General features: G+C 35.8%; 2 protein-coding genes across 5 annotated transcripts in view; both read left to right on the top strand.

Moving 5' to 3' along the window:
- LOC145261251 (uncharacterized) overlaps nt 1–3,314 on the top strand; it is a 116,796-nt gene extending 113,482 nt beyond the window's left edge. For all 3 annotated transcript variants that reach the window (XM_080119643.1, XM_080119642.1, XM_080119645.1), the window contains one exon: nt 3,122–3,314. In XM_080119643.1, the coding sequence (XP_079975769.1) occupies nt 3,122–3,201 (80 nt within the window). In that variant the 3' untranslated portion in view covers nt 3,202–3,314. The remainder of the gene's footprint in view (nt 1–3,121) is intronic.
- Nucleotides 3,315–11,311: 7,997 nt separating this feature from the next.
- The window catches only part of LOC145261248 (spore coat polysaccharide biosynthesis protein SpsK-like), a 52,912-nt gene continuing 38,528 nt past the window's right edge, over nt 11,312–25,695 (top strand). Inside the window, exon 1 of one of the 2 annotated variants that reach the window (XM_080119634.1) lies at nt 11,312–11,422. The gene's annotated coding sequence lies outside the window, so the exon portion shown is untranslated. The remainder of the gene's footprint in view (nt 11,423–25,695) is intronic. The other variant, XM_080119635.1, reaches the window with a different exon arrangement.

Raw genomic sequence — 25,695 nt, 5'->3', positions numbered from 1 at the left:
TTTTAAATCTGTCTTCTCCTCTTCACTTAGCTCATCATTTTTCCTTAAGGATCTTCCTTTCTTTATATCTGTTGGAGAAATTTTTTTTTTTTTTTTTACACAGTGATCACCACTTATCAAGGCCCGGAAGCCACTCAGGGATAAGGGTTATTGCAAGTACATTACGTTAGTGTGGAGATTTGATGAGGTGTTTACTTAAGGGGGCGGTTCATTAGGAATTTGTTAACATTGGACTTGAACACATCCAAGTTGTAGTCCGGAGGGAAGCAGGCAGATGGAACAGAGTTCCACAGGCGTGCAGTTCTAAGAAAGAAGCTTTGTTCATGGAATCCGCGTTTTGATTTAGGCACAGATATAGAGTGGGGGAAATTTTTCACAGTGGATTCAGCTAGACGGGTGTTTTTCGTGAAAGATTGGCGAGGGGGGACCAGGGATTGGAGTTTAGACGAGCACCTGCCATGAAAATAACGTCTCTTCTGTGGGAGAGGGGTTGCAGGGTAGAGAAAAGGGCATCCCTCACTAAACCACGAAGTCTATTTTGTACTCTGTCAAGGCATGATAGGCTGTTTTTGGCAGCTCCTGCCCAGATATGGCAACAGTATTCCATCCTTGGACGTACTTGGCTTTTATATAGATAGAGAATTGCATCAGTAGTGAGATATCTTCTGGAGCGGTAGAAGGATCCCACCATCTTTCCAGCGACCTTGGCAACAGACTTGATGTACGTGTTCCATTTCAGATCAGGAGTAAAAGTCAAAACCAGAAGCTTGTCAAAACACGGGGCCTCACCCAGACGAGAGCCATCCATCACAATTGATGCCAGATGGGGATCAGAGCATTGATGATGTAAGGATAGGAGTTTGGTTTTAGATGCATTAAAGGTAACAAGCCACATCTTCCCCCACTGAACCACGCGCTCGAGATCAGAGGAGAGAGAATCAGAGAGAACTCTGTCATTTACAGCCTTTGATGTGTTGCCGTAGATGGTCGTGTCATCAGCATAGATGTCAACGAATGATTTAAGTATGTGTTTAGGGAGGTCATTGATGTAGATCAGGAAGAGAGTTGGGCCCAGGATTGACCCCTGAGGGACTCCAGCATTTATATTGCAGGCCTCCGATTTTTGTCCATCTACCACTACTCTTATGAGCCTATCGGAGAGAAATGATTTAATGATTGAGAAAACATTTCCAGTTATACCGTAGCTGGAAATCTTGTGAAGTAGACCCTTATGCCAAACCTTGTTGAAGGCCTTTGATATGTCAAGAGCAATTGCCCTAGAAAGGAAACCTTTGTCAAGAGATTCACTAATCCTGTGGGATATAACCGTCAGCACATCTGTGGTAGATCTTGCAGAGCGGAAACCATATTGTGTGTCACTAAGAAGGTTATTCCTGCTGAGGTGGTTGACTATTTCTCTATTTAATATGGATTCCAGCAACTTACTCATAACACACAGGAGACTTATAGGTCTGTACTGAGAGGGAGAGGACTTATCACCTGAATTCTTAAATACAGAGCATACTGATGAGGTCTTCCAGGGGGTCGGAAAGCACTTCTCCTTAAGGCAGCGCTTAAATAGTTTCGTAAGTATGGGAGCAAGTTCTGGTTGAAGCTTTTTTAACACTATAATTGGGATGCCATCAGGGCCAGTTGCTTTACTGGAATCTAGGTTTTTTATTAGCTTGGCGACCTCATGCACGGATATTTGTATGTTACCTAGCTTGTTCTGTGTTATAGGAGGAAATATGGGGAGTTGATGGCCTTCGTCGCATAGGGTAGAATTAGCTGCAAAGTTCTTTGCAAATAGTTTGGCCTTGTCTGACGCTGACGAGATAACCTCTGGCCCATTGATAATGGTTGGGATAGAACGCACACTTCTGTTCAGGATCCTATTTGTTATTTGCCAAAACTGGTGGGATCCAAGCCGCTGATCAGCTACTTTGGATTTAACAGACTGGGCATATAGCTCTCTTGCATTTTTTATTACTCTTTTACAGTGGTTGCTGGCAGACCTGAAAGCAGCTTTAGTCTCAGTGCATCTATTACGCTGGTAGCTATGGAAAAAGTGATTTCTGTGCGCGATAGCAGCAGCACATTCTGGGGAGAACCATGGCTGGCTGTTAGGTTTTTGTTGGAATTTTTTAGATGGTATGAATTGGTCTATGCCTACAATTAACCATAGATGACACATAATTGTTTTGGTTTATAATGATCCCAGCTTCAATTTAACACACAATCCCAGACATTTGAAGGTTCCATTTTCATGCATTCCAACCTTGAATATTTTCTTTAATTCTGAAGTCATATTTTTTTTTAAATAATCATTTTCACAAAATATAAAGTCATCTACATGCATTGTCAGAATACCCATCAAGTTCTTGAAACAGTGCATTGTCATATGCCCTTACCATTCTTTTAGTTGAGTTAATTCCTGAGTAATTCTTTTGTACCATGAATTGGGCACATCATTCAATCCATAAATACATCTTTTCAGCTTCCACACTTGTGACTCTGGACATGTCTCAGATGGTGGTCTGAGAAATACTTCTTTCTCTAACATATCGCCTTGCTGAGGTGAAATCAAGGGTCTCCACCTGCCAATTCTTAATGAAGTTAATGTTAATATTACAAGATGCATAGCTTCAAGGCTGCATGTTGGAGAGTCTGTTCTTAGGTTGTGTAAATTTTCTTCATATCCACCTCCAAACACCTGGGCAACGCCAGGCACTCAGGCTAGTATCAAATGTAAAATAGTATTCGAAAAAATTGCAAGTTATACTTAAATAACACATAATTCAAACCTACGAGTTACTTTCATTGTTTAAGTTACATTTCAAAGATAATACTGGCGGATCAATGGATCGTGAAATCGTGAAAGCACATGTTTTATGTAATACTGTAGTGATACGTTACTAATTGCGACATGACAGTTAATTAGATAAAAAATTGTTTTTAGTTTAAATTGATATAAAAATTATGTAGGTAACATTGGTTCTTAGTTGAAATTCAATTTTGTGACTTTTGAATTTCGTTGTTATTCTGAACATACATTGTCGTCTGCGTAAAAATAAAAAGCGTCAATTTTTTTTTTTTTAAAAATGATTTTTTTTTTCCACAGGTGCCAGCAAGCAAGGCTTCTTCATGCCGATGTCCGTTGCAGTCATTATAATTTCATTGCCAAAAATCGTCTGCTTCTAAAGATCAAAAAAGAAATGATTAAAAAAAAATCAAGTTGACAAATAAATTGTAACGAAAATTCTCTAAAAAAAAAACACAAAAACAATAATCATAAAATTAAATCTTGAAGCAAATTTCTTTGTGTCAAATTTTTATTTTATTTACGAGGTGCCTTTAATAAGTTTCCAGATTTTTTTCGTATGGGCACTTTTATTGATAGTACACACAGTTCTCTTCGAAGTAATCTTCTCTGGCTGCAGTGCACCTTTTGTACCGTTCCAACAACTTCTGGAAGGCCCCATGGAAGTCTTCTTGTGGTAACGTGTTAATAACCATCATCACAGCTTCTTTCGTCTCCTCAATTGTCTCATGACGACAGCCTCTAAGGTTTTCCTTGACTTAAAGAGAATAATCAAAAGTCACAGGTCTGGACTATAGGGAGGGTGAGGAACTGTCCTGATGCCCATCTTGGTCAAATAGTCTGTGACAAAGATGGAGTTGTGGACTGGTGCATAGTCCTGGTGGAAATGCCACTGACCCAATTTGAAGAGTGTTGCCTTCTGACGGAATCTCTTTCTCAACTTCTTAGAACCTCAACATAATTTAGTTATTTATTTATCGTAAAACAATTTTTTTACAGTATTTTTCTGTCCATTTTGTACTTCACATAGATTCAATGGCAACTTCCGGTTTAGGTTAGTTTCGTTCTATTGCATATTTTATTATTTTTGTAATATTTTTATTTGTCCAGATTTTGTATATACTATTGAGTCGTAATTTCAAAAGTAAAAAATAAAAAAGCATTTTGGTGTAAGCAGCCAGAATCGAAACCGAAACTGCAGCATTCAAAGCTGATGACGTTACCACTGTACAAACGTGACATGCATATAACTGATTAACAATTAAAAATTTTAAATAAACTAAGATGAATGTACGAAATGTATAACAATTTTCTGGCTAAAGACCCATAAAAAACTGTCCGTAAAAACTCCAATCATTTGAGGCCTCTAGCGCCGATCTGCGACTTTTTGTTTTGGATGAGGTAGAGTTTGAAAATATGGAGACAGACAGACAGCCTTTTATATATTATATTTCCACATAACTTGCATTTCAGCCCGGGTGTTTGGAGGTGTATGTTGAGCAAAAAAAAAAAAGTGGTAGTATGAAGGCAGGCTCGAACCCGTACCATGAAGGAGGAAAAGGAATGGGAAAAAACGTGACGTCTTTGCTGTTACGACCACCGTCAAACTGAGAGTGATGTAGGTTTTAATTAAGGCTAGACAATCGAAAAGAAGGGATGACTTTTGAAAATATCGGCGAAAAAAGCGACCCCTCCCTGTAGAAAAGTGCCCAGTTGAGGATAAAGAAATTAATGTTTTTAGCCAATTTTTCGGTATTTTTCGTCTGAAAGGTCGAGCTTCAAAATGATACTGATCTTGGGAAAATCCATCGCCTGTGTCGAAAGTTTTAGGAAGACATGCAAACATACATACATTTATATATTGGTAGCTCAAATTTTCGACCCAAACGGATTAAAAAGTTTGCCCTATCTCTGAATACCCTTTATGTAAAATTTCAAATGTTTAGACCAGAAATTGTCTGAGTAATTTGGTAGAGACCGCACAGGTCAATTTTTTTAAAGCTTTGACTCCTATTATGACCCCTTAACATTTATTTTTTGGGGCTCAAATCAAGTTATTAAGTTAGATTCATATCCAAGGAACCTATATCTAAAATTTCAAGTGTTTAGACCAAAAAGTATCGGGGGAGTTTGGTAGAGTTCTCAAAGGTCAAATCGTTGAACTTTGACCCCTTAACAGCCAAATTTCTGGCCGAAAACCGATCACATACATTTTCCCAAATTTCAGTACCCTGTATATAAAATTTCGAGTCTGTAGACATAAAATTGACAGAGTTATTGCGTAGGGAAATGAACACACACACACACAGTCACACAGACATGTTAACTTTTAGGAGGAAAAGAACGTGAAAATACCTGACGTCTTTGCTGTTATGACCACTAACAAACCGGAAGTTACTTATGTTTATATTAAGGCTAAACAATCGAAAGGAGAGGATGACTTTCAAAAATATCGGCGAAAAAAGTGACCCCCCCCCCTGTAGAAAAGTGCCTAGTTGAAGAGGAAGATATTAATGTTTTAGCCAATTTTTCGATATTTGTCGTCTGAAAGGTCGAACTTCAAAACGATACTGATTTTGGTTAAATCCGTCGCTTCTGTCGAAAGTTTTAGGCAGACATGCAAACATACATTCATTTATATATTGGCAACTAAAAATTTTCAACCCAAACCGATTAAAAAGCTTTCCCTATCTCTGAATACCCTTTATGTAAAATTTCAAATGTTTAGATCAGAAATTGTCTGAGTGATTTGGTAGAGATCGCAGGAGTTAATTTTTTTTAACTTTGACCCCTATTATGATCCCTTAAAATTTATTGATTTGGGCTCAAATCAAGTTATTAAGTTAGATTCATGTCCAAGGAACCTATATCTAAAATTTCAAGTGTTTAGCCCCAAAATTGTCGGAGGAGTTTGGTAGAGTTCTCAAAGGTCAAATCGTTGAACTTTGACCCCTTAACAGCCAAATTTCTGGCCGGAAATCGATCACAAAGATTTTCCCAAATCCCAGTACCCTGTATATAAAATTTCGAGTCTGTAGACTAAAAATTGTTAGAGTTATTGCGTAGGGAAATGTACACACACACACAGACAGACACACAGACAGACACACAGACACGTTCATTTTTATAGATATACTAGAATTTCAGCCCGGCGTTGCCTGGGTGTTTGGATGTGTATGTTGAGAAAAAAAAAAAGTGGAAGTAGGAAGGCAGGCTCGAACCCGTACTGCAAAGGAGGAAAAGAACGGGGTAAAACTTAGCGTTTATGCCGTTACGACCACCGCCAAACCAGAAGCATCATTTTTTAAAATTAAGGCTAGACAATCATCTAAAAGAGAGGATAACTTTAAAAAATTTCGGCGAAAAAGTGACCCCCCCCACCCCACTGTAGAAAAGTGCCTAGTTGAAGGGGAAGATATTAATGTTTTTAGCCAATTTTTCGATATTTGTCGTATGAAAGGTCGAACTTTAAAACAATACTGATCTTGGTAAAATCAGTCGCCTCTATTGAAAGTTTAAGGCAGACATGCAAACAGACATACATACATACATACATTTATATATTGGTAACTAAAAATTTTCGAACCAAACTGATGAAAATGCTTGTCCTATCTCTGAATACTCTTTATGTAAAATTTCAAATATTTAGACCAGAAATTTTCTGAGTAATTTGGAAGAGACCGCAGAGGTCAATTTTCTTAAAACTTTGACCCCTACTATGAACCCTTAAAATTTATTGTTTTAAGCTCAAATCAAGTTATTAAGTTAGATCCATGTCCAAGGAACCTATATCTAAAATATCAAGTGTTTAGACCCAAAATTGTCGGAGGAATTTGGTAGAGTTCTCAAAGGTCAAATCGTTGAACTTTGACCTCTTAACAGCCAAATTTCTGGCCGAAAACCAATCACAAAGATTTTCCAAAATCTCAGTACCCTGTATATAAAATTTCGAGTCTGTAGACTAAAAATTGACAGAGTTATTGCGTAAGGAAATGTACACATACACACACAGACAGACACACAGGCAAACACACAGACACGTTCACTTTTATAGATATATAGATAGATAGATAGATAGATAGGTCGATAACAGTATACATTCTGTTACGATGCATATTCTTTACTGTTTAAATTTATAATGTACTTGGTGGTTGTGAGAGGTTGAAACTAGTCAGCGTTTATTGTTGGTGATTTAAAAATTATGGTTAAGAGTGCTTTAATATATCAGAGAAAACTATTGATTTCAATTGGAATAAAAAGTTAAAATTAAAGTTTACGTTTATTAATTCCGTTTTATTTGTTTGCATTAAGTCATATTAAAGGTGATAGCATTTCTATAGGTGAGGTAATATATATATATATATATATATATATATATATATATATATATATATATATATATAGTAAGTTATAAAATAGATATGGCGATTAAGCTACACTGAATATTTCGCGTTTCATCCACTCTAGGACTCTTCAGGCTTATGCGCAAATTTTGCTGAAGCCTGAAGAGTCCCATGTAATCAGTTTTTTAAAATAGTCAACCATATAGGAGCCTATTCGTGACCACACACACACACACACACAGACGTTCAGCTTTATATATATATATATATATATATATATATATATATATATATATATATATATATATATGAGTAAATCAATTTAAAATCTGTAAATTAGAATTCACAACAATTTATTATTTGACGAATGATACAAATCGAAAATTTAAATTTTCCCACTTCCATGGAGTGGCAGAGAATGGCTCTTATTTTCAGAAGCAAATAGCAAAATAATATAATTTTGCTAGTAAATTGAAAACTACAAAATTATGAGAAAAATCATATTTGTATAACAGTTGATAAAAATGTAGAAATGTAAGGGTTAAAAAGATATTCCAAATGAAGTCCAGGATCGACGAAGAAAAGGTTTTTAAAAATATGGTACGATCCAAAGTAAATTTAAAGAAAATATCCATTAATTAGATGTAAAAATGCAAATGAAATAGTTCGAAAGTAATTGGAATAATCCAAGTGGTTGATCAATAAACATGAGCAAATTCCAATGCTAAGATGGTTTCTTAATAGTTTGGTAAAATATTTTGGTAAATATTTTTTCATGGTGAAAAAAGTTATTGTTGGCTTTATAACGAAAAATAAAAAAAAGGTAAACTCGTACGTTTCCATCGGCCGAGAAGTTTTTTTTTTTTTTTACACAGTGGTGACCACTTATCAAGGCCCGGAAGCCACTCAGGGATAAGGGTTATTGCAAGTACATTATGTTAGTGAGGAGATTTGATGAAGTGTTTACTTAAGGGGGCGGTTCATTAAGAATTTGTTAACGTTGGACTTGAAGACATCTAAGTTGTAGTCAGGTGGGAAGCAGGCAGACGGAACAGAGTTCCACAGGGGTGCAGTTCTAAGAAAGAAGCTTTGTTCATGGAATCCACGTTTTGATTTAGGCACAGATAAAGAGTGGGGGAAATTTTTCACAGTGGATTCAGTGTTTTTCGTGAAAGATTGGCGAGGGGGGACCAGAGATTGGAGCTCAGACGAGCACCTGCCATGGAAATAACGATAAAACAAAGACAGGCTCGCAACGTCTCTTCTGTGGGAGAGAGGTTGCAGGAAAGAGAAAAGAGCATCCCCCACTAAACCACAAAGTCTATTTTGTACTCTGTCAAGGCAGGATAGGCTGTTTTTATCAGCTCCTGCCCAGATATGGCAACAGTATTCCATCCTTGGACGTACTTGGCTTTTATATAGATAGAGAATTGTATCAGTAGTGAGATATCTACTGAAGCGGTAGAAGGATCCCACCATCAGTTTTGAACATCCTCTAAAAAAATATCGCTTCTCTCATATTTTGAAGTTTTCAATTTATGTACTTATTGTATGTGAATTTCCCTGAACTGAAGATACAGATTCATGCCGTGAACATCAAACATTGTCTTATGAAGCAATAGTTTCAAGTTATATGAAAAGACACCTTACTATTAATCCTAAATCTAACCTTCAAACTAAACTTTATTATTTTATAGAAAAAGATACTTGGTGAATAAAAAACATTGATTTTCTTGTGATAACTGTGCCATGAGAATTTACAAAACTCAATAGTATGCCGCTATGAAAAAACGTGTATGGATTACTGAATTAATGGATGAATTAAACTTAAGGAACACCAGAACTAACAAATGCGGGAAAAGGTTCAACCGGACGTGTCAACACAAATGTGTCTGTTTCGTATTTTCTAGTTTCCGGCTGCTTGACATTAAATTGATCCTAATTAATACTTTAATGACTGAAGATAATAATTTACTTTAACTTTCAAAATCCTAATAAAAAAATGGTAAAAGAAAACTTGTAGCCAATATATACTAAGTTTTTTTTTTTTTTTACATTTTCACCCCAAACAGACACATTGCCACTTTGTTGTAGGGGGCTACTATCAGGGACATAGGCATCAGGGGTACTGTGTAGGGAGTTGAGCAGCAAGATGTCGGTTCACGTTACACTTGAACTTCTGCTTGTCAGTACAGTTGGGGAAGCAGAAACCCGGAAGGGAATTCCAAACTTTAGCTGTTCTGGGGAAGAAACTACTGGAGTAGAAGGCTCTCTTACATCTAGGGATCTCTACTGTGTAGGGGTGGGATTTAGCTGCTTGTCGGGTTTGTTGGGGGTATTTACATCGAGGGGGCACAAGTGCTTGCAGTTCGTCAGAGCATTCACCGTTAAAGTACTTGTAGAACAGGCAGAGGGATGCAACGTTTTGTCGATGGGACAGAGGCTGAAGTTTAGATGACAGTTCAGGACCTATCAGATTGGAGACTCTCTTTTGAACCTTATCTAGGGGCAAGAGACTAGTGGCAGATGTACCAGCCCAAATATGACAACAATACTCCATACATGGGCGAATGGTGGCCCCATAGAAGTATAAGATACTTTCGGGCATTAGTAGCTTTCTAGCATGGTAGAGAGAGCCTACCTTCCTCGCAGTGGTCCTGGCGATACTCTCAATGTAATTGTTCCAACTCATGTTTCCTGTGAGCGTTAGGCCAAGGAGTTTAAAAGATGTACTTTCAGATAACAAGTCATTGGCCATTGCTATTGATGGTAGAGAAGTTTCTTGTAATTATTGAAGGAAACAAGCTTAGTCTTGGCAGCATTGAATGTGATCATCCATTTTTGTCCCTATTCCATTACAGATCGGAGGTCATCCTCTAATGTTTTTGCCATTTCTTTAGATATGTGTTCATTTATTTTTCCTGTCGTGTCTGTTGTAGAGAGTGGTATCATCAGCATACATACCCATCTCACAGACAGTTTTGTCAGGGAGGTCATTTATGAAGATCAGGAATAACAGAGGTCCAAGGATAGACTCCTGAGGCACTCCTGCATTTATATCATATTGTTTAGATGTATGACCGTCGAGGACAACCTGGATTTTTCTCTTATCTAAGAAGGATTTAATTATGTTATGTATTTTTCCAGTGACACCATATGATCTGATTCTTCCAGTGATACCATATGATCTGATTTTCCTGAGAAGACCTTCATGCCATACCCTGTCAAAAGCTTTATATATATCTAGAGCTACCGCTCTACCCCCTTCCGCTTTGTCCAGTGACTGGTATATACATTCTGAGATTACAGTTAGGATGTCTGCTGTGGAACGGGCTTGCCTAAATCCATATTGTTGGTCAGTCAGAAGTTTAGCATTTGTAAGGTGATGGACTAGAGCTTGGTTAATTATGGTCTCAAATATTTTGCCGAAAAGTAGGAGGAGGCTAATGGGGCGATAATTCACTGGGTCAGTTCTTTCGCCAGAATTCTTGAAAACTAGTACTACAGACGAAGTTTTCCAGCAGGCAAGAAAGCAAGATTCATTAAGGCATTTGTTGTAAAGTCTGAAGAGAACTGGAGCTACTTCGGCAGAGCACTTTTTTAAACTAATTTAATCGGAAAACCTTTCTACAGAAGCGTTCCAAAAGTAATGCCTCCTGTTTCATTTATTCTGCCTGAATGGATCAGAAGGGATTGCAAATTGCATTGTTATGATGACTGAACTTATGCATTCATGACCTAAAATTTTCATCTCCCTGTTGAGGACGGTGTGAGACTTTGAAATAACAACCTCTGCTATTGAGAATGTGGTGACTATATAGAAAAATAAATTCTAGAACACTAAAGGTCGTTCGTTTTAAAGGTATCACTTCCGTCTTCGTAGCTCTTCAACTTTTGGAGGTAAAAAAGAAAATATGAGGCTTTATTTTTGGAACTACCCTCGTATCATTACTTTATACATGATATTTTATTAAAATCGAATTATCGATTTTTTTCCTAATGTCTACCGAGAATAAATCCAACGTAACATGTGCCTAGTTGACATTTACGCCGCAAAAAACACACACACACACACACATACACATACATATACATATATATATATATATATATATATATATATATATATATATATATATATGCTTTCGTTCTTTCATTCTTTTTGAGAAGTGAATGTCATATACGTATCATGAAAACATTGTATTCATATATTGTCAACCAAACTAGAAAACGTGTAACAACTTGATTCTTCTCCCAGGTTAGTTATGCATATTTATTTATTATGGTTTCATAATACTCTTCTTGGCTTTCCATTGAAATTTCTATATTAAGATGGTGACGTAATGTGATGTCAGTGGGTCGTTTGCAATTTGCTAAGATATGGTTAGATAAAACATGACCTCAGTTTCTAGATAACAAATTCTTCAGTCAGTGTTCTTGCCGTGTTTTTTTTTGTTTGTTTTTTTTTTCAATTTCAGTTTAGCAATATATATATATATATATATATATATATATATATATATATATATATATATATATATATATACCAGCGGATTACCCGGCGTTTCCCGGATGTTTGGAGGGGTGTGTTTGTAGGGGGGGTACAGAAAAGAATACAACCCTGTTTAAATATTATAAAAGAAACGATGTTAAACTTATTTCAAAAATCGGGGGGAAAAAACAAAAAAAAAACAGCGAACAACGTAAAACTTCCTTTAAAACATCGAAAAAACAAAAAGCAAAAAATAAGGAATAAAAATGATGAACGTGGTCGGAAAAACAAAAACAAAAAATACATCGAAAAGCGAAAAAATAAATAGCATAAATAACCCTTCGATTCGGTTAACTCCATGGTAGAAAGCATAGAACGAAAAGGCATTGTATAATTCCATTCCAGTTTTTTTTTAAGTAACTATGAAGTGAAGAAAACCCAAACTGGCGTTACTTCGTAACTGTCCCTTGTGAACAATCCCGGATACAGTGTAAGTGGTGGTGGGGGAAGGAGGAATTAATCAGAGAGAAAAGATTTTACTACTTCCATTGAGTTTAACCGATTTTGGCAGTGAACTCTCAGCAGAAAAAATATAGGAATCTACGATTATCGAGTAAGTGGAGAGGTAATATGCCTATAACAAACCTCAGATATTGTGCTGCAGTTTGTGCATATTACATTTGCATGAAATGTCCTGATTTGTAATCCTATTAAGGTCAAAATCACAGGGGAAAATTAAGTTCATTTTATATATTTCCTTTTTATATATACGAATCTTTATTTAAGAAGCTCAATGTAATTACAGAGCATATAATGTATGAATGACAAAAGTCTATATTCCAAATTTCATGATGTTGACCATCTTACAATTTATTCCTTTAATTTAGCTGACACTTACAATTCTTGACAGTATCTGTTTCGTAGAACAAAATCACTAACTTAATTATTATACCAATTAGTGAATCTATTTAACGAGTTCAGGGCAAAATAGATCCACTGATTGATATAATAATTAAGTGATTGATTTTGTGCTACGAAACGGATAATGTCACGAATTGTAAGTGTCAGCATCATGCAATTTGGAATATAGACTTTTGCCATTTATTATATATATATATATATATATATATATATATATATATATATATATATATATATATATATATATACTAGCAGTTCAGCCCGTCTCTGCTCGGGCCCTATGTACTGTTCATAACTTTATGTGTATATGTATATATATATATATATATATATATATATATATATATATATATATATATATATATCAAAAAGTTTGACGCATGTTCAGGTAACCTACATCTAAAATTTCTAGTGTTTAGACACAAAATTAGTGGAGGAGTTTGGTAGAGTCTGCAAAGGTCAACTCCTTCAACTTTTACCTCTTGTCTTGCCAGCCAAATTTTCGCCCAAAAACTGATTTAATAGTTGTCTGCATGTCTGAATACCCTTTATGTAAAATTTCAAATATTTATACCAAAAATTGGCTTAGGGATTTGGTAGAGACTGCAGAGGTCCAATTTTCTTTAACTTTGACCCCAATTTTGACCGGTTAACATTTATTCTTAGGCTCAAATCAAATTAAAATGTTTGATTCATGTCCAAGTAACCTACATGTAAAATCTGAAGTGTTTAGATCCAAAATTGGCGGAGTAGTTTGGTAGAGTTTTCAAATGTCAAATCGTTGAACTTTGACCCCTTGACAACCAAATTTCTGGGGGGGAAACCGATTAAAAAGATTTTCTCAAATCTAAGTACCCCTTGGTTCAAATCTCGAGTCTGTAGACTGAAAATTAAGAGAGTAGTTTGGTAGGGAGATGTACACAGACACACACAGATACCACTAAAAAGTAGGTCTTCATTTTTGTAGGTGATAAACAATGCTGGGTCACATCGTAAAAATTTACCGATTTCTGTATAGCCGTTTAAAGAATGATGAAAACAAACAAATTAAATCTTTTCAGTTTTCGTAAGTGTTTTTTATATGTTTGAAAATTTAAAAAAAAAAAAATATAAGCCAAACATTTTTCTATCTACACGGAAGTAATTTTCTAGCTGGAAACTTATTGAGATTGCCAAATTATTTTATTTGGTGAGAGTTTTTTTAGGTTTTTTTTTACATGGGGTTCACCACTTACCAAGGCCCGAAGGCCACTCAGGGATAAGGGTTATTGCGTGTACAGTAATCAATGAGATAGTATTGTAGTAATCATTAGTATTGGGAGTTTTGATAGATTGTCTTACTTAAGGGGGCGGTTTGTCAGGAGTTTGTTTATGTTGGACTTGAAGACATCCAAGTTGTAGTCAGGTGGGAAACAGGCAAGCGGCAGAGAGTTCCACTGACGTGCAGTTCTAAGAAAGAAGCTTTGCTCATGGAATCTACGTTTGGATTTAGGCACAGATAAAGAGTGGGGAAAATTATTGACAGTAGTTTCAGCCAGACGGGTATTTCTCATGAAAGATTGGCGAGGGGGGATGAGGGATTGGAGCTCAGACGAGCACCTACCATGGAAATAGCAATAAAACAAAGACAGGCTCGCAACGTGGGAGAGAGGTTGCAGGAAAGAGAAAAGGGCATCCCCCACTAAACCACGAAGTCTATTTTGTACTCTGTCAAGGCAGGATAGGCTGTTTTTAGCAGCTCCTGCTTAGATGTGGCAGCAGTACTCCATCCTTGGACATACTTGGCTTTTATACGGATAGAGAATTGCATTAGTAGTGAGATATCTTCTGGAGCGGTAGAAGGATCCCACAAAAGAAGTCATTTCAGTTTTTTCGTAAGTTTTTCTTTGTTTGAATATTTAAAACAACAATAAAAGCCAAACATTTTTCTATCTACGTGGAATTATTTTTCCAGCTAGATACTTATTGGGATTACCAAACACTTTTATTTGGTAAGAGTTTTTTTTTTATTTTAGAAATTTCAAGGGGAAAATAACTCTAAAAAATGTTTTTAAAAGGTTCATGTTGGAAATAATAATTCCAAATGAATTAAATTAAGTACATTATCAATTTAATTGTTGTTTAAAATCTATTAAATAACAATTCTCTTGCTGAAAACATTAACTAAGATACCGCTATTTTGTAAAATCGATTTTTCTTAATGTAATATGCAAATAAGGTGATCTCTTAACTGTATATTTTTCAAGAATCATACTATATATATATATATATATATATGAAAGATTAAAGTAAGACACGTTTGGATCAAATTGTCAATTTTGATCAAATTGTGAACAAACAAACAGACAGAAATATATATATATATATATATATATATATATATTAAGCTACACAGAATATTCCACGTTTCATCCACGCTAGGGTTGCCTGATGAATCCTAGCGTGGATGAAACGCAGAATATTCTGTGTAGCTTAATCGCCATATATATTTTATGACTTACTACCTAGCTTTACCTACGTATTGAGCACTGTTGAAGTAAATACTTTAAGTTTATGCATAAATATATACTTTCGTATATTAATTTATGTGGTTAAATAAAGTAGTCATATATGTGAAAGTGTCTGTCTGCCTGTCTGTCTGTCTGTCTGTCTGTCTGTCAGTATGTCTGTGTACATTTTCCTACACAATAACTCTGTCAATTTTCAGTCTACAGACTCGAAATTTGATATACATGATATTGAGATTTGGGAAAATCTTTGTAATCCGTTTTCAGACAGAAATTTGGCTGTTAAGGGGTCAAAGTTCAACGATTTGACCTTTGAGAACTCTACCAACTTCCTTCGCCAATTTTGGGTCTAAAACACTTGAAATTTTAGATATAGGCTCCTTAGACATGGATGTAACTTAATAACTTGATTTGATCCCAAAACAATAGATGTTAAGGGGTCATAAATGGGGTCACAGTTGAAAAAAATTGACCTCTTCGGTCTCTACCAAATTAGACACTTTCTGGTCTAAATATTTGAAAATTTACATAAAGAGTATTCAGAGATAGGGCAAGCTTTTTAATCGGTTTGGGTCGGAAATTTGAGTTAATAATAGATAAATGTATGTATGTATGTATGTATGTATGTATGTATGTATGTATGTATGTATGTATGTTTGCCTTTAACTTTCAACAGAGGCGACGGATTTTTACAATGTCAGTATCGTTTTGAAGTTCAACCTTTCTGGCGACAAATGTCGAAAATTGGCTAAAAACATTAATATCTTCACCTTCAACTGACACTTTTCTATGGGGGGGAGGTCTTTTACTCCTTTGCGGTACGGGTTCGAGCCTTCCTTCCAACTACTATTTTTTCTTTTTTTTTGCTCAACATACACCTTCAAATATCCGAGCAACACCGGACTGACATGCTAGTATACATATAAAAGTGAAAGTGCCTGCGTGTGTGTGTGTGTGTGTGTCCATGTACATTTCCATAAACAATAACTCTGTCGATTTTTAGTATACCGACTCGAAATTTGATATACCGGGTATTGAGATTTGGAAAAATGTTAGTAATTCGTTTTCGGCCAGAAATTTGGCTGTTAAGGGGGTCAACTTTCAACGATTCGACCTTTGAGAACTCTACCAAACTCCTTCGCCAATTTTGGGTATAAACACTTGAAATTTTTTATATAGGTTCCTTGGACATGGATCTAAATTAATAACTTGATTTAAGCCCAAAACAATAAATGTTAAGGAGCCGTAATAGGGGTCAAATTTTTTAAAAAAATTAGACTGCTTCGGTCTCTACCAAATTACTCAGACAATTTCTGGTCTAAACATTAAGGTTATTCAGAGATAGGGCAAGCTTTTTAATCGGTTTGGGTCGAAAATTTTAGCTACTAATATATAAATGTATGTATGCATGTATGTATATATGTATGTATGTTTGCATGTCTGCCTAAACTTTTGACAGAGGCGACGGATTTTCACAAGCTCGATATCGTTTTGAAGCTCGACCCTTCAGACGACAAATACTGAAAAATTGGCTAAAAACATTAATTTCTTCACCCTCAACTTTCTACAGGGAGGGGTCGCTTTTTTCACCGATATTTTCGAAAGACATCCCCTCTTTTCGATTGTCTAGCCTTAATTTAAACCTACGTCACCTCCGGTTTGACGGTGGTCGTAACAGCAAAGACGTCACGTTTTTCCCGTTCTTTTCCTCCTTCACTGTACGGGTTCGAGCCTGCCTTCTCACTACCACTTATTTTTTATTTATTTATTTTTTTTTTTCTTAACGCACACCTCCAAGCACCTAGGCAACACCGGGCACCGATGCTAGTATATATATATAAGTGAAATTGTGTGTGTGTGTGTGTGTGTGTGTGTGTGTGTGTGTGTGTACATTTTCCTTCCAAACTTCTCTGTCAATTTTAAGTCTACAGACTCGAGATTTGACATAAGGGGTATTGTTATTCGGAAAAACCATTTGAATCGGTTTTCGGCAAAAAAATTGGCTGTCAAGGGGTCAAATCTTAACGATTTGTCCTTTGGAAACTCTACCAAACTCCTAGGCCAATTCTGGGTCTAAACACTTGTAATTTTGGATATAGGTTACTTTGACATAGATCAAACTTTTTAATTTGATTTGAGCCCAAAACAATAAATATTAAAGGTTCAAAATTGGAATCAAAGTTAAAAAAAGAATTTAATCTACCAAATTAGTCAGTCAATTTTTATGTCTAAAGATTCGAAATTTTACATAAAGTGTATTCAGACAAGCGTTTTAATCGGCTTTTGCTTTCAAGGGGTCAAAATTCAAAAGACTTGACCTTTGCAGTCTCTAGCAAACTATCCAGCCAATTTTGGGTTTAAACATTTTAAATTTTACATAAAGAGTATTCAGATATGCAGCAAGCTTTTAAATCAATTTTTATGCGAAATTTTGGCTGCCAAGAGGTCAAAGTTAAAAGAGTTGACCTTTGCAGATTTTACCAAACTCCTCCACCAATTTTGGGTCTAAACACTTGAAATTTTAGATGTAGGTTACCTGGATATGAGTCAAACTTTTAATATATATATAAATATGCACATAAAGTTATGAACAGTACATAGGGCCCGAGCAAAGCCGGGCTGAACTGCTACTATATACGTATATATATATATATATATATATATATATATATATATATATATATATATATATATATATATATATATATATATATATATATATAGGCTTATAGGCTTTGTCTTAGATATATGTCATTAAATAAAAGAGACGTTTTTGTCTATTAATTCTATTTCCGATCCTTTCCTACTTCTGAATAGCAGTCTTCACTTCTGGCAAGAACTGGCTGATGTATATGCCATATTTAACATAAGTCCGGTGTACTCTCCAATCCTTTAGGATTCATCATCGGGGATAGATTAATCAAACTTATTTGGAACAATTTATAAAGTTTTTTTTTCTCTTCTCTTTGGTTTAATTATTTTATATTTTCATTCGCTTTTTTTTTTATTCGAAAGTTGGAAAGGATCAGAAATAGAATTAATAGACAAAAATAAGTCTTTTTATTTAATGAGATATATATATATATATATATATATATATATATATATATATATAATGTAAAGAACGGCTTTTTATTTAATGATATATATAAGTCTTTTTATTTAATTATATATATATATATATGTATATATATATATATATATATATATATATATATATATATATATATAAATATATATATATAATGTAAAGAACGGCTTTTAGATTGGACACCCACAACCTCCCTATATTCAAAATCGGCTTTCAGAATAGGCAATAAGGAGGTGTAAAAATATTTCCCCAAAATTTAACCGTGATATTCGTTGTCAGCATACCCAACCGCAAATTCTATATAAAAAAAATTAGGGGCTAGTAGTATCGGTAGGAGAGAAGTAGATGTGTTATCGGACATGCATACAAACCTGGCGTTCAGTGAATTACAGTGCCTAGTCTGGATCTTTATAGCTCGAAAACTAATTATCTCTGCAAAATTTTAATCAGATTTTCTTAATCAGCATAATCGGAAACCTTTAAAATTTGTCATTTTAAAGAAAAGTGTGGATTTGGAGCTAATATAAAAATTTACCTCCCTCCCCCAACAAAAAAATAATCAGCATAGTCGGAAGGTGAAGCTAATGCAAAAATGTACTCCCCCCCCAAATAAAATTAACGTGTGTGCAGTGTTAATAATTATTCCAGACAGAAAGATAGTAAATACAAATAAATGTTTCAGTTATTAAGGTTAAAAGTAGTTAAGTATCTGCATGAGCGGTTAATATGTAGATACGTTTTTATTGTTACCACTAAACAAGGTTAACGTGTGTGCAGTGTCGATAATCATTCCAGACAGAAAGCGAAATTAGAAAAAATACATAAGTGTTTCCGCAGTCATTGATAGTTACGTTAAAACTGAAGCGTAGGTATTTTGTGCATGTTTGCATGTGTGTCTGCAAGTGTTCCAGATATGCAACCAAAGATGAAAAAGACATTATGTATATATATATATATATTTTTTTTTTTACTTGGGCACGTTTGTTCCAGTTGTTAAGGGTAACAGTATTTAAGTGTTAGTGTATGAGCGGTTAATTTGTATGTACTTGTCTTTTTTGTTTGCATTATCGTCTCCTGTAGAGAATTACGCCATTTTGGAAACTTTTTGAAGTGTTCGTTTATGTAGGAAATATATTCATTCCAGAATATAAGAATGTCAGGTCTCAACCAATCAGATTGAGCGGAATATGGCTAAGGAGACATTATTTATGAGTTGGAAAAGGAAAAGCTAATGGAATGTCTATGTGTTTATGATCCAGTTATGATGGGTGAAACCCATATCTGTCGAAAGTGCAGATTTCCTCCCGGTGATGATTAATGGTGGTAGGAGGAGTAAATATCTAGAGGGGAAAATAGGAACTCCTTCCTCTAAAGATGTTGCGATTCTTATGGTGTTGTTACTAGGATGCAATGTAGTATTTTATTATTACGACTAAATGTGTCTAAAATGGCATTCAAAAGTTACATAAGATAGTGGCTAATTGTCTAGTCATATTAAATTTGTTTGTGGTATCTGTTGTTGGAAACCTACGGTATTTTGGTCAGGAGGGGAATTTCTGCAATCATTTTATTATATAGGAGATAAGAATTTTTACAATTCTGGCAAACACACATATTAACCTACATAAATAGGCCTACGTAAATAGGAGGCCATTCCACTAAAGTCACATAAACTGCTGACGTCAGTATAAAGTATTTTTGGTCACAGTTAGACAGTAGACAATTGCTCCGAGGATTATTTAAAAACCCATGCATTTCAAAATTAATAATTAAATACACTTTTAACAAAATAAAACTTCAATACAAAAATACCCCCTTTTAATTGCACATGTCTAAATGTAAAATTATTTTTTATCTTACGGAAAAGAAAATACAGTCACTTTTGGGCTAGTTTTATTAATATTTTTCTTTACAAGAGAGTCGCTACTTATCATGCCTGAGTGCCACTCAAGAAAAAGAAGTAATGAATGTACAGTGGCCATCGGGACACCAATTAAAATTAGGTACAACTTGATTATTTAAGGGAATGGCTCAACAAGAACTTGTTTACATTGGACTTGAAGACGATGATATTGTAGCCAGCTGGAAAGCAGGCCAGCGGAACAGAGTTCTACAGGTGAGCAGTTCTAGGAAAAAAAACTTTGCTCATGGAATTTGCATTTAGATTTAGGCACACATAGGGATGGCAGGAAAATTGTTGATAGTAGTTGTAGCTAGGCGGTAATTTCTTTGAGAATTAAAAAAGAAAATAATTATCCTCGTAATAGCAATCTGTGGACTAACCATGGCAATTGTACTTTATTTGGTGACGTCAGCAAACTATGTGACTATAGTGGAACGGCTTTCTATTCGTGTAGGCCATGATTGTGTTTGCCAAAATTTTAGATTTATGTTTTTTTTTATTTTCGACAAACTATTTTAGTTGCCTGCACCGAACTCCAAAACATTAAGAATATGACGATTGGATATAGTGCCCGTCTTCAGTTCCTATATTTTATGCCATCTGCTTTGATAATCGGAAACGCTGCTGATATTGATAACTAACATATTTTCCAAGCAAGCATTTGGGTCAGGCTACACGTGCAACATTGGCTTCCAGGCTGCTCAGAAACTCTGTTCTCTTCCCTGAACATGTGACGTCATCGCTATCTAATATCATTCGACATCTGCATTTCTAACGCGTTTAGTCTAACAAGCTGACCTTTGAATCCCCGCCTCAATCATGCCGTCTGTAGGTGATCTATTTCTGTTTGCTGCCAGGTCATCCTGACATGTACTCATGTAACCCTCACCAAAATTCATACTAGTTAACATAATCTCTATTTACTGGCATAAAATCCCAAGATATAACACATATACATAAGCTTCTAAAACTTGTGGACAACTTTGTATCCGATTGGATATATCGTCCGCTTTCACTTCCAACATTTTATGCGGTCCTGGATATGACCTTAAACTATACCCGATGGTGAGGTCCCAGCTTGCGGGCTTTGGGGAGTGTGGAACCACCCTTTAATTGCAATTGCTCCCAGATCTACTCTGACCCGGAATGGTAGTACCTGTTAGGATCCCAACTATGGGTTGAATAGAAACCGTCTTGAAAAAAAAAATATTGTATTAAAAAAAAATTTCTTCAAAATCACTGGGTTCAGCATTAACTAACCTGAAAAGGGTTGATATGCCGTAAAACAAAAACAACCAAACCAAACCAACATTTTATGCAATTTGCTTTGAGGATTGGAAGGAACTGCTGATATTAATAACTGATCTATTTGCCAATCACGGACTGGCATTTGGGTCAGGTTACACGTGGCTTCAAAACTTGGACAACTTTTGACGTGTATAAAATTCAGAGTTTTACTCTCTTTGCTGCAGAAAACAAAGAACCCTGTTTATTTCCAAACAGATGTTATATGAAATGATGTAAAAGCAAACAAAAGGTAAAAAGTATTAGTTGACATTTAAGTAGAGATACAATGACATTACAAAATAATTACTTAGTTGTTGTGACTAATAATACCATGTTCACACACCGATTCTTATTAGATTACCAAAGTTAAGCCATGTTGAGCCTGGTCAATACCAGATGGGTGACCATTTGGGAATACCAAGTGCTGCACGCAGGAGAACATCGACAGCTCCCCGCAAGAGTTGCAAAAACCTAACGTCGTCATCTCCCTCAATGGAGATATACAAGCGGCTAGGGACCGCTTGTGAATTTCATACTCCCATGGAACTTCCTCCTTTGGAGGAAGTCGGTTCAACCTGCATTAGTTAGTGCTGCTTCAGTATGATACTAATGATATCGCAAGTTGTCCCTCTCTACATCTGGGACAAGTTGTATAGCATGTGTTAGGAGGATCACAATATATGCTATCCAGTCCCCCCCCACACGCCTGACTGTCTTTAAAACTAACATTACACATCCATCCTATCATTCTCATATTACTCTGCATGCAATGCATTTACTCAACAACAGATGTTATATGAAACAATGTAAAACTAAAGATAAAACGCGGCATTAGTTGACATTTAAGTACAGATCGTTGATTTATTTTTTTATTAGCGATTCTGTAGTGTTTTCTTTCTTTCCTGCTTATTATAAGAAAGGAGTTATCTGCCCTTTGTTTACATTTTTTTCCAACCCACATATTTTATGACGTATTATTTTGTTTATTATTTTTTATTAAATATTATTACGTGCATAATTCTTCTTATTAAATATTATTACTTTTATGCACGTAATATTTAACATATATATATATATATATATATATATATATATATATATATATATACATACATACATACATGCTTTGTTTGGCTATTAAGCGAAGCTCACTCTCCATTTGGTTGTAAACAAACTAGCAGTTGGAGCACTGTGAAACGATGGACAAGTTCTTTTTTAATTGGCACTTGATGAGGGGCACTGATTCGGGTGATTCATGTGTGAGTAGTCTTCTAGCTCGATAGAGGAAATCCACCTTCTTTGCAATAGCCGTTGCAATGTTCTCAATGTATTTGTTCCAGTTCATATTGCCTAGGCTGAGGAGTTTGAAAGAAGAATTCCAGGTAGCGTGTCTTTAAGAATACCAGGCACGATATATAGGCGGATGCTGACACCGCCCTGTAAGAACTGCAAAAACTGCAAAAACCTCTGATCTCTAGCATTTGTTGAAGAGTTTCAAGAGAACTAGAGCAACCTCAGCAGAGCATTTTTTAATAGTACAATTGGGATGAGATAAAGTCCACATGCTTTTGAGGTGTCAAGGCTTTTTTATGATTTCATGTACTTAATTTTCAGATCATCTAGTGTGGTTTCTGTCTGTAAAGGAAAATCAGGGATGCAGTGGTCTGCTGGGTCCAAAGTAGAGTTCGAAGCAAACTAATGAGCAAGTATGTTAGCCTTCTCAGTTGCCGTGCAAACTACCTCATGATTATTGGATAATGGAGGAATTATTTACTACACTGTTGTAAATTTTCCAGAAACCATTAGTTCCTTATTTCTTTATTTCAATTTGGAGGGTTTTCTTTACATAGGAGTCACCCTTTATCAGGGCCCAAAGGCCACTCGAGTATAACGGTTATCGAGTGTTCTAGTCAATGGGACAATATCATAGTAATCGTTAGTAGTGGAAATTTGGTAAATTGAATTACTTAAGGGGAACGGCTCATCAAGAACTTGTTTATGTTGGACTTGAAGATGACCATATTGTAGTAAGCTAGAAAACAGGAAAGCGGAAGAAAGTTCAACAGTTCTAAGAAAGAAGCTTTGTTCATAGAATCTACGTTCAGGTTTTGGCAGAGATAAAGAGTGGGGGAAATTATTGATAGTGGTTTCAGCTAGGCGAGTGTTTCTCGTGAAATTTTGGCAAGGGGGACCATAGATTGGAGCTCAGACGAGCGCTTGCCATGAAAATAACGCCAAATCAGAGGCAGGCTCTCGACATCTCTTCTGTGGGAAAGAGGTTGCAAGGAAGAGAAAAGGGCATCCCCTATTAGGCTACAATTGAACTCTGTCAAGGCAGGATAAGATTTTTCTAGCAGCTTCTGTCCAAATATGGCAATAGTGCTCCATCCTTGGACGTACCTGGCTCTTATATAGGTATAGAATTGCATTAATAGTGAGATATCTACTGGATTGATAGCAGAATCCCACCATTTTTCCAGCAAACTTAGCAACGGATTTGATGTACATGTTACATTTCAGATCAGGAGTAAAGGTCAAGCCCAGAAGTTTGTCACAACATGGAGCCTCCACAAGACGAGAGCCATTCATTTCAATTCATTCCAGATCAGAGGAGAGAGAATCAAAAAGAACTTGGTTGTTTACAACCTTTGATGTGTTGCCATAGATATTAGTGTCGTCAGCATAAATGTCTATGAATGATGTAAGGATGTGATTTGAAAGATCATTAATGTAGAACAGAAAGAGAGTTGGGCCCAGGATTGACCTCTGAGAGACTCCAGCATTAATACTGTGAGCTTCTGATTTCTGCCCATCAAACCACTATTCCTATGAATCTATCAGAGAGAAATGATTTAATAATTAAGAAGACATTTCCAGCTACACTGTATCTGGAGATCTTGTGAAGTAGACCTTTATGCCATACCTTATCAAAGGCTTTTGATATGTCAAGAACAATTGCCCTAGAAAGGAAGCCTCTGTTGAGAGATTTGCTAATCCTATGAGATATAATTATAAGCACATCTGCTGTAGATCTTTTTCTGGTGGTTTTGGTATATTTTCTCTTAGCTGTCCCTACTTATTTCTTACAATTACTATAATTTCTAACTTCCATAAACTTTTGTCTGTTTGTACTAGACTTATACCGGATAAATCTGTGGTATGCATGCTACCTCTGAGCAATGGCAGCTGCACAAGGTTTGCTATAAAACTTCCATGTGGGAACATGTGCTGCAATTGCCGTTTTGAATCATTCAGTGCACTGTTCCGCAGTAAGAGAAAAGATATGTTCAACGGGTTATCTCTGATGTGATCTCTAATGGCACCCCAGTCAGCCTTATTGTAGTATATTGTTGTTTTGTGAAATGGCTCTTCAACTTGGGAAGAGTTTAGAATGATGTCTATCATTATCACAGCATGATCAGCATTGTCGAGTGGGTAATGGGCATTTGTTGCACAATTCTCAGGAACTGTTATCAGAAATAGATCCAGAAGTGAGGCTTGCTGGTCCTGACGATCTAGGAGACGGGTCGGGAATGTTACTATCTGTGTCAAGAAATGGAATATAGAAAAGTTATGGATGACACTATCAGCTGTTTCTGTGTAGTTAGAAAAGCCAAGCCAATTATTGTGGTGGGCGTTAAAGTCACCAAATACATGTATTTGGGTGCTAGTGTAAAGGGAATTTGCTACATCTATGCTGTCAGAGACATGATTGATTAGAGTACAGTCCTGGCTCGAGGGAGAGTGATAAAAAAACATACGTAACTAACACTATGGTGTAAAGTTAGTTTGAAGCACATGAAGGTCTGCTCATCTGATTCTAGTTTAGATTTCCTAGTCATGGGAAAGGTGTAACGAATATAGACTCCAATATGTGCATGTGTCTGTCAGAGTCCTTACAACAAAGTGAAAAGTAACCAGACATGTTAAAGTCGTTAGAGAAGATGGAGGAGTGCAAGTTAGTTTCACTTAGTGCTAAGATATCTGGGGAGTTTGCTAGGAGAAGCGATTCTACGATTTTAGTTCTAACTCTACAGATATTTGTAAATGCAAACCTCAAGGGAGGGAGGTGAATCATTGTTCGAGTGTGTGTCTGGTTTGATCGTTATTTTGGATTGAGCTGTCATTTTATTTTACTTCATAGTTTCAATTTAGGGTGAGAGATGCTAGACAAAGCGGATGTGCATAGCTACCATCATGCAACACAAGGAGACCATCCAGAGGAATGTGGCCTCGGAAAGATGAGTGCAGTGTCTCTTTTCATGCGTGACATGGCACAACAAACATCCCAATATTATGCAACTGATGACAAAGCAGCCGCTCTAAGTGC

This window comes from Euprymna scolopes, chromosome 37 (assembly GCF_053919585.1).
Source record: "Euprymna scolopes isolate OS-2025 chromosome 37, ASM5391958v1, whole genome shotgun sequence".
NCBI lineage: Eukaryota > Metazoa > Mollusca > Cephalopoda > Sepiida > Sepiolidae > Euprymna > Euprymna scolopes.
Note: the sequence above shows the minus strand (reverse complement) of the source record. Positions and strands in the feature narration are given on the sequence as shown.